Source organism: Syngnathus typhle, linkage group LG5 (assembly GCF_033458585.1).
Source record: "Syngnathus typhle isolate RoL2023-S1 ecotype Sweden linkage group LG5, RoL_Styp_1.0, whole genome shotgun sequence".
NCBI lineage: Eukaryota > Metazoa > Chordata > Actinopteri > Syngnathiformes > Syngnathidae > Syngnathus > Syngnathus typhle.
The window spans coordinates 10,091,654-10,101,164 of NC_083742.1; the positions used below are offsets into that span (position 1 = coordinate 10,091,654).

At 40.8% G+C, this 9,511-nt stretch overlaps 2 protein-coding genes across 5 annotated transcripts; one reads left to right on the forward strand and one right to left on the reverse strand.

Annotated features, from left to right (window-relative positions):
* Window positions 1-357: 357 nt before the first annotated feature.
* On the reverse strand, window positions 358-5,446 carry LOC133154697 (E3 ubiquitin-protein ligase RNF34-like). 2 transcript variants are annotated; one of them, XM_061279602.1, is made up of 8 exons: window positions 5,286-5,446; window positions 4,681-4,899; window positions 2,690-3,112; window positions 1,801-1,863; window positions 1,499-1,700; window positions 1,364-1,393; window positions 1,173-1,214; window positions 358-618 (listed from the first exon to the last, which is right to left on the reverse strand). In XM_061279602.1, exons 1-8 carry the CDS (start codon window positions 5,289-5,291, stop codon window positions 431-433), a joined length of 1,173 nt encoding a protein of 390 aa, XP_061135586.1. In that variant the 5' UTR covers window positions 5,292-5,446; the 3' UTR covers window positions 358-430. The 2 variants fall into 2 exon arrangements, with proteins under 2 accessions (XP_061135586.1, XP_061135587.1); XM_061279603.1 differs by lacking the exon at window positions 1,173-1,214.
* Window positions 5,447-6,431: 985 nt separating this feature from the next.
* On the forward strand, window positions 6,432-9,380 carry lg5h5orf34 (linkage group 5 C5orf34 homolog). Of its 3 annotated transcripts, none has more exons than XR_009714508.1 (11): window positions 6,433-6,706; window positions 6,796-6,885; window positions 6,963-7,319; window positions 7,411-7,670; window positions 7,749-7,844; window positions 8,216-8,342; window positions 8,448-8,539; window positions 8,619-8,682; window positions 8,784-8,862; window positions 8,954-9,000; window positions 9,121-9,214. XR_009714508.1 is itself a non-coding variant. In XM_061279601.1 (11 exons), the coding sequence occupies exons 1-11, from the start codon at window positions 6,500-6,502 to the stop codon at window positions 9,291-9,293; spliced, it is 1,617 nt and encodes a 538-aa protein (XP_061135585.1). In that variant the 5' UTR covers window positions 6,434-6,499; the 3' UTR covers window positions 9,294-9,380. The 3 variants fall into 3 exon arrangements, 2 of the variants coding, with proteins under 2 accessions (XP_061135583.1, XP_061135585.1); XM_061279601.1 differs by having other exon boundaries at window positions 6,434-6,706; window positions 8,759-8,862; window positions 9,121-9,380; XM_061279599.1 differs by having other exon boundaries at window positions 6,432-6,706; window positions 8,216-8,539; window positions 8,759-8,862; window positions 9,121-9,380.
* The last annotated feature ends 131 nt before the right edge of the window (window positions 9,381-9,511 follow it).

The following is a 9,511-nucleotide window of genomic DNA, read 5'->3' on the forward strand; positions in this document are numbered from 1 at the left end:
TGAGTGGGCACATTAGCGGCTAAATAGCCATAAATTCACTCACTAAGTGTGAAAGAATTTGATGGGTGAGTCTCACTTATTTGGCACCATTTGCATACCGTCCTGTCAATATGGGCATCCTTGGTATTACTAAGTTACGAAGTCACTTGCAGCTGTTGTGTAAGGAGGTGCTCTGTCTACACAAGACTGGCTACACTAGATAGGCAAAACTGAGTGAGAGTGCCGTGCACCCATTGTTAACAATCTTTATGTAGTAGCACACAGAGATACGGGAGATATGTTGACATCAGGAATGATTCTTGCTGGAAAAGCAAATGTGAAAACGGGACAATACAAACTTGAAACATGCACAATTGGTGATTGAGAGGATGTGATCTGCATGGTTTATTTAAGGTACCGTCAGAGTCTAAGCTGAAGTGTTGATGTTGCATTAGGACTTGAAGACGTGGACAGCCCTCACGACGTACTGCCTGCAGATGGGGCACTCGTTCATCCTCTTGCCGCACTTGGTGCAAGTCACCATGTGGCCGCACTCGAGCAGAACGCAGTCGATAGCGGCGTCCATGCATATCCTGCACAGGTTCTCATTGAGGAACATCAGCGGCTTCTTCTCCCCATCTAAAAGAAAGGAAAGATAAAAAAAAAAAAAAAAAAGAACAAAAGGAAAAATGTTAGAATGTTTTATTTGTCTTGCTTAATTAAAAGTTGGGGGTGGGGGTAATTTGGTGGGTGGAAACAAATTGGAAAAGAACACATTACAATGGTGAGATTACAGTCATGGAATTGCCCTCTACTGGCTATGTTGAAGAATGCAGTTGGGAGTTGAAAGCCTCTGCTTTCTAGAACAACTGTACAGCGATATAGGATGTACCGGACATTAAATAATAAGCTTTGCAAAAGCTAACAATATGACTTTTAGGTTTCATTAATGTGGCTAGACTATCATGAAGAAAACGATTTTAACATTTTATTTTATTTTCTTGTGGGGGACAAAAGCAAAATGCAAACCGTAACCCAAGTAGATAAGAGACTGCCACATTAAATTAGAATTACATGCAGAAATTTCACAAGAAGGGGTGATGTGAGAATCCACAACCGAGGGTTTGGTAATGACGATGACCACAATTTATGGTGTTACAAGATGACTGAGCACAAGAAGAAGACTACCTTACCTCCAATGGCCCCATTGCAGAGAGGAGGGGGAAAGGGCACCACTTTAGTGTGGAAGAATTAAAGTTAGAAAACTTTGAGCGGCATTAAAGAAAAACACCTGGAGCAGGTGTACAGGTTTGAACAATACAACACAGTATGTGTGGTTAAAACCTGGAGGTGAATATAAAAGACAACACACACAAGTGCATACCTTTGCTTGTAGCACAGCTCACATTTCCCACTGCAAAGGAAGAAATAGTCACAGATATCTAACATTGGCTCAATAAAACAAGACATATGCATGCATTATGTCCATATTGTGCGTAACCACAGAATCAATACCCACATGATTTCCTGTTCTCCTCCGTCTCTCTGTAGAGTCTGCTGACCCGCTCCACCAATTCCCATTTCTCACAGCACCCTGAATAGTTGACAAAGTTCCTGGCCAGGATCCCCTTCAACTGCCTGACAGAGAGGTCCTCGATGTCACTCACGCTGGAGATGTCCGAGAGTGACGCCCGCAGCAGACGCCGTTTCGGAGGGCTTGTCTAAAGCAGCACAATTGCTCGAGTCAAAAAATAATAACCCTTCTGTTCAGAAACCTGGAACTGCACGTAACTAGACATGCAAGATCAACACTCGCATCACCTCAGGTGAGTGTTCACTGGGGTCCAAGTTGAGAAGTGACACTGATGTGGCATCACCTATGTCCTGCATCAAAACAAGATGACATTCCTCATCACTATGTGCAGAAGGACCAGCTGGATTTGTCACTCTTTAGGCAGGACAATATGCCTTGAATACAATGTCACCTTGCATTTTTCAACAGAAAGGCTTCTACGGTAAGGCATACATTTCTAGATATAAAAAAAAAAAAAGGCTTCTACGGTAAGGCATACATTTCTAGATATAAAAAAAAAAAAATCCAGATTCAGTCAGCTGCTGACAAACCATACCATAAGTGTACAGTATGCTTTGTATTTAACTCTACTTATATTATTATACAACTACAGTATTAAATAACTTATAATTTCATCCATGCCTGTGGCTACAAAATGAAGCGTGGAGAGTCTCTGCTACCAAATGCATGAATGGGGACAATCATATCAAAAAGCCCCATTCATTGACCACTGCCAAGTATAACTACACACTCCCTCATTTATTAGTTGCTTGTTGTAAGGCGCTGGAAATTACACAGCACTGTGTTTGTAGCCTGTTTTCCAAAACAAACACTGGGGTTCACATTTTTTCTGTTGCAGTGCATCAGGAAATGTGCAGCAGAGAGTGTAATTGGTTCACAACTGTTCTATTGAGTGCGTTCTGTCACGTTGCTCGGTGTGTGGCGGGCATTCACAGAGGCTGTAGCTGTGTTCAGAATCACATGCTGGTCTCAATATTGAGCACGATATACGGAATTTGCCATTTGATACGATAGATTTTTATAGATTGCCTACACAGATTTAGGAATAGTTCCCAATGGAGCCTTTGTCTCCCAGTCGTCAAAGGTGGAAGTTAAAAAAGGGATTCATGCACTGACCTGGTTGCTGTCAGAACTATCACTCCTGCTAAGAGGTTCCTCTTGAGAGGCAGCGAGTTGGGACAGCTCTGAGGCAGACTGCGTGCTCGAAGGTGGTGGAGTATACATGGAACGTGAGTGGAGACTACTTGTGTCAGGCTGCTCCTCTTCTTCTTCTTCCTCCTCCTCCTCCTCCTCCTCCTCCTCCTCACTGCCTTGATGACAGAGCACCAGATCCACCAGGTCTACTTTTTCCCTGCAAGTGTCGATGGGGACATTGTGGCGCAACAAGTACTGTCGCAGCTCCCTGACCCTTAGCCGCATGAGCCCTGGCCGACGGAAGGCTGTTGCCTTCAGCAAATGGCATATGAGACATATGCGTACATTCTCAAGAGGAACGGAACACAGAGAGCAGAAGCTCTTCTTGCAGTCGCTGCAAATGTGCTGAGGGGGGGAAACAGAGCAGAAGACAAAGGTACTGAAAATTAGCAATGTGAGGCATTTACACGATGCTGCAGAGAAAGACTGGACCAAAAACGAGAAACTAAAATGAAAGTGATATTTAATGAGCCCCTTAGAAGCAGAGCATCTGCTCAAGGCCTTGCACAGAAACAGCAGGTTGCAAGATTTCTTGTTAAAGTGACAAAGATCAAAAAGTAATCCATGCATGGATTGGGATTCCACTGGCACTAAAAGTGAGACAAGCTCGAGGTCTTGACAGAAGGAACGTGAGCACTGATTTGGGTGAAGGGACGGGACATGTTTCAGCATCTGTCTCAGGAATCAGCTGGGACCACACTGTACTTCCAATCAAAACAAATACTGCTTTCGAATGTACATACATGAAATGGACTTCTGCTGATTTAACCTCCAGCTCAAAAGGAAGCACGAGAAATTGCAAGCATAATGATTTATTGACACCGAAGGCTTTAAAAGAATGTTCAGCCATCCATTTTTCAAAACAAGCTCAGGTTTTTTTTTGTGTGTGTGTGTTTTGTTTGCAAACTGTTTTCATTTTCTATTTTATCCATCCATATCATTTTTTAAGAAATAATAACTAATGCCTTGAAAGACACCTACAGAATACGGCCATGTGCCCTCCCTTCATATCTTGGTTGGAGTCACAGGAGGCACTGATCACAATTTGTCCATTGAAAATTATTGTGAATAAAGTCAAAAATAACTGAACAACCAACCTCAAAATCTAGGTTGACATCTGTAATCGGAACGTGCTGTTACGTCCGTTTTGTTTCATAAGGAACTGTGCGGCTAAGTACCATTACGTGCTGTTACGTCCGTTTTGTTTCATAAGTCACACCAACTCACGTAAACACATTGTGTTCCGAGAGGCTTTTTTTAAGATGAATGAGTCATAAGTTGTTGGATACTAAAATGAAATCAAAGGGTTTCATTTGACCTAATTTACATAAGTACATCCCGAATCTTTCGCTTTAAAATTTTCACTGGTTGAATTAAACATTACAGAGCAGGAATTGTGCATATGAATTTTGGTAGCAATTAATTACTATTTGATACACTAGGTGAACATGTCAAACCAACCCGAGACAATACTTTTACATAAACACATTATGTAAGTGCCAATGTTCCACTCACTAGAATGTTCCTTGAAATTCCTTCACTTACACAACTATGAGCATTCTTGTTTATTCTAACAAACATCCAAGCCGAAAAACGATTCCGAAAAATAAAAGTGCAAAAATTGGTTATTGTACCAATTTCCATCACATATCTCTAAGGATCAGCCATTTGCTTGAGAAAAAAATTAAAATGGAGTTGCATATCAAAGGAACATCAAAGTTTTTCAAAATCCATATCCATCCTGAAAAATTTAAACGGAAAAAAAGACATGATCCAGCTATTTGATCCAGTCTGAGGTGTTAAATTCTGTTCTATGGCCAATGTACAGATAATGTGTGCTTTGAACTTCACAACCAGACAATGAATAAACAAGCAATGAGTTTGCACCAGAAGCTCCTGAATCAAGCACCTACCTTCCTCCTGAAGACTGAGAACGCCAGACCACAGGACTTGCACATAAGACTAGGACTTGCTGAACTAGTGGGAGGGTATGTGGAGTACCCAGCACTGGGGGCGAACCTGAATCGTCCAGCACCCGCTCCAAAGCCTGACTGATGACCTCTGACGGATCCAGTACCCATCACTTCATTCAGCAGACCACAGCATGAAGCCCACACGGACGAAGCCCCTGCCTAATATTTGAAAGCAATCACCATCAGTTGAACTTCCGTTTATTTTCTCAACGACGAAACAATGCGTGTGTCTGTGAATATAGAAATAAATCATGTCTCCTCAAAGAGGAAAAGATGATGCAGTTAGCCTTACAAGCTTAGCCTGATAAGCAAAGCAACAGCAATGAAATATTTAGCTAAGAAACGGGACGTTTTTGACAGTGAGAATACACCCTGTAGTGTCACTGACAAGATAATCATCCTGTAACCAACACTACATTCGCACAGGATAACGTTGCCACCGATACGAGAATCTCGGGTTACATCGCTAATGTTAGCTGGATACTAGCAAACTTCTAAGCATGAAACGAAGCTGAGAATCAAACAAGAATTAAATGGAAAGGCACCTTCATTGCAATTCCGGTGTGTTTGCTGAGAATGGGCAGGTTGACAGGGTATACATTGCAAGGTGGACGGCTGGGTAAACTGCTGAACTATTCAACAGCGATGTCTTGGTGTGACGTGCGATTAAGGGGCAAAGAGCCAACGTCACGGATTCTTCTTCTTTTGTTATGATGTGACGCAAAACGATTCTTTGCCGCCACCAACTGGTGAGTTTGAAATGATCATTTTTATCCATCCATTCGCAGCTAAGAGTCGAGGAAAGAAAGTCGTTGATCGTGTACGCCGACATGCAAATAAAAATCTTGAAAGACCTCAAATGTCAAAACATAGATGGAAATAAAAAGAAATAGTTTATTCAAAATATTTACCAAAGCGAATCAATATTATTTTCAACCTTAAAACGTTTCATATCATCATTTTTATTTCATATACACTGTTATATTTTTCAAAATTCAAGACCAACAAATGCTTTTCAGTTTTGAGTTACTTTTTTCAAGTGAAAAACCTTAAACCCAAATCTAATTTCATAACTCTGGTAAATCGAGTTTAAATAAATAAATAAATAAATAAATAAATAAATAAATAAATAAATAAATAAATAAATAAATAAATAAATAAATAAATAAATAAATAAATAAATAAATAAATAAATAAATAAATAAATAAATAAATAAATAAATAAATGAATAAATGAATAAATGAATAAATGAATAAACGTGAGCGTCCATTTCTGATGACGTCATTCAGTTACTCTTGTTTGAGTTTTCGCGCGCGCCAGCGCTTCAACGACGGTTAACTAGTGATGTGAATTCCAGTTCTTTTAGGTGACCTGAATCTTTAGAATCAGTTCACTCGAAAGATTCATTCAAAAAAATCGTTCAACGAATAGTGTGTTAGACATGCAGTCAAACCTCGGTTTTCAAACATCCCGGTTCTCGAAAAAATTGAAATTTGAACAAAATATTCGAGATTCTTTTGCTTAGGTTGTCGAACAAAATTTGGAGGTCGAACCTCGTGAGCTCATGAGTCGGGAGGAACCGAGAAAACCCGACAGGCCTCGGTTTTCGAACGTCCCGGTTCTCGAACAAATGGGAGTTCGAACAAGAAAATCGAGATTTTTGTTTGTGCTTCGGTTGTTGAACAAGGAGTTGTTCTGTTTGAACGGATCGTTCACTCACGGGCCATCACTACGTTGAACCGTAGGTAGACGGTAACGATGGAAGCCGGCGGCTCCCTCGTGAGTTCGATGATTGTGTATGAGGATGAGTCTGTGGATATTCGCTATGAAAACGGGGCACAGTTACTGCTTTCGCCGTGTGGCACCGAGTTCATGCTGGTGAGAGGTTCAGTCTCCTCTGAACATCCGCTTCAAACTTCCGGGAGCGTTCGACAGAGAACGCGATTCGCCACTAGCGCTTATAAAGTACAGTAAAAAAAAATACTATCCCATTTTCAAAACGCCAACTAATGAATAGTGTATTGGTGATTAAAACTGTATCATTCTCATTTCAGGACTTGATAATAGCTGCACTAGCATTCAGGAATAAGTATGCCAGTCGACCATATTTGCCAGAAGAACTCACCACTCCTGATAACAAACAGGTACCAGTTGCTTGTGTGTCTTTTAATACAGTATATAGTATCCTATGAATCCAATACAACACCTATTTTGCTCACAGCTTTTGTTTAGCCAGAATCTGGTAGTGCGATGGCCAGGGTGGTCCTTCTGTGAGCCAGAGTTTTTACCTGGAGGGGAGTCAATTATCAAATCAGAGGACAAACACACTCTTCTGACGCTGTCACCCTCGGGTCAAGAGTTCTTTGTGGAGTATCCATGCAGGTTCAGCCAACAACAACAACAAGAAGATTTAAACAGAACCCCTGAAACCATCCCAGATGTTTATCAGCAGCTGAGAAGCAGCTTGACACATTCGACTGTGGATTGCCTGCATCGAACCACCGATGACATGCAAGAGGTTCAACAGGAGGGAGGGAAAAGGTCATGTTCTCGTCAAATGATCATTGATTACACTAAGGTAAGGCTTAATGTTGAAGGCTCAATGTCAGTGCGCACTTTGTGATATTGCGGGGGAACATTGACCACGTATGCTGGGCTTATCTTTTCAGCCAGAAGAGAAGTACCAGTCCATCACAGTCATCCAGCATCACTCCTGTCATGCAGTCGCACCACATTGGTGCTACCCTCTTTCCTTAGCGCGCCGTCACTGGACAACTTGTGTCTCCAACAATGATGATGATAGAGAAGAGCAAACCGAACATTCAAAGGCTGACCAAATTCTCAATACACCAGACTCGGGTGTTGCAGCGAGGCAGTGTCTCCTCCCTGAAGCCCTGCCTCTCATCTGCCCATCTCCTCACTTCCACAGGTTAATGCAAAGATCACTTGAACTTTGCATACCACGATTTGTCGGTAACTCTTTGACATCTATTCTTTTTCTTGAAAGCTGGAAGTTTCGAGACCCGCTATCAAACAAACAAGCAAATCAGGACTTTCCAACAGAAATGGTGAAAGTGATGTGGCACCAAGGGGTGACGTACAGGTGTGGAAAAAATCATTGTTAACTTGTATGATATGCAAATATGATGGTATTCTCAACTTCGTTTTTATCAAGGTCTTTAAATTGTAGTTGACTAACAATAACGAACAATCAGAGTTTCTTTTGTCATATGAATTAGTCTCATAGAAATTTAACTTATGAATGCTGGCCACTAATGACCCTCTGTCAGTGATAGTTTTCAGGGCGAATCATCTTCAAGCATGACATTCACATTCCTAATTGTGACACACACACAGACGCACACACTGTATTATCGGTGCGGAAACACAACTTTTGAATTGTAACTTTATTTATATGAGGACTTCCCAAACAACATATCAGCTATGACAACTGTTCAAATGTCTTTTCTGTAGGATACTGGAACAAGAGGTCCCAGTCATTGAAGTTTCTCCCGGGGATGGGTCTGTCATCCGATCTAAAGGGGTCCTCAACTTGTACTTTATTCATTATAAGCCTGAGTTCACATCAGTGGAGGCAAAAGTCAGCCTTTCATCTTTTTATCCATCTCAAATTCCATTATTCACTTTTATGGGATCCCTTCCTGGAAAGGTTAAACCTACAGTGATTTACATGTCATTATCACAGGTTAAAGAAATAACATACCACGTGGATGGCCTTCCACCCGATACACCTGGACAGTTGTACTCGATTTGCTTTGTTGTTAGTTTTGCAAGCAGGTAAGATGCAAGAGTCCAGTAAACCTGTTCACTTTTGTCCACGTACATCTCATCTATTGTCTCATTATTGTTTTTGTAGACTTCTCGTTATATACAATGAAGTCAGAAAACGAAAGCTGCCTACACCCAGCTGCTTGCTACAGGTTTAGGTCAACTTTAACATGAGTTTGGGTTGCTAGATACGGTACACCGCCTGAACCCATTTTTCTTTGTTTATAGCAAAATGTGGTCTTTAAACCAACAGGGGTTGATGGAAACCTCTCCAATTCACCTCTGGAACAGCATGAGAATGATAGAGAGACAATAGGGAGTGGCAGAAACCGGTGAGGGTTTTATTTATATATTTTTTAATTGTCTTCTTGATGTATTTCCTGAATCATGAGTTAATTATTTTGTTTATTAATCTAATCTCAGGTTAGATCTGGTTACTGCGGAGCTTGCAAAGATGCAGCGGTTCATCTGTATCCTTCATCATTTAAATTATAATTCCATACTGTACATCAATATCACTATAAGCCTGTGTGAGCACAGCTATAAAGCCTTCAATTTGGTGAAATGTTTCTTTAACATTGCGTGCGCAGTTCCTTTGGAAAAGAGTGAATTGTTGGGAAGGGAGAAAGGATGCGCACAAAAGTGTTTGGCTGAAGCTGCTCATGAGACAGTGAGTGAAACAATCATTGCAGAAGTTCTTCAGAGGACATCCAAAGCCATACAGGATATTGATGCCATCTTAACTGCAGCTAAGCAAACCTGAAGAAGTATGGCACAGTTTGATTGCTCGGGATTATTATTATTACTAACTTTTTTTTGCATAACTCAAATAAATAAATTACTCACTCTACACACCAGAATTATGTGTTTTTTTATTTATCTGCCATTTACAAGGCACCCATATTTTGCAGACAGGGGTTTTATTGAACTCATATATAATACAATGTGAGGCTGCTCCAAATAAAATATTTATAAAATCAA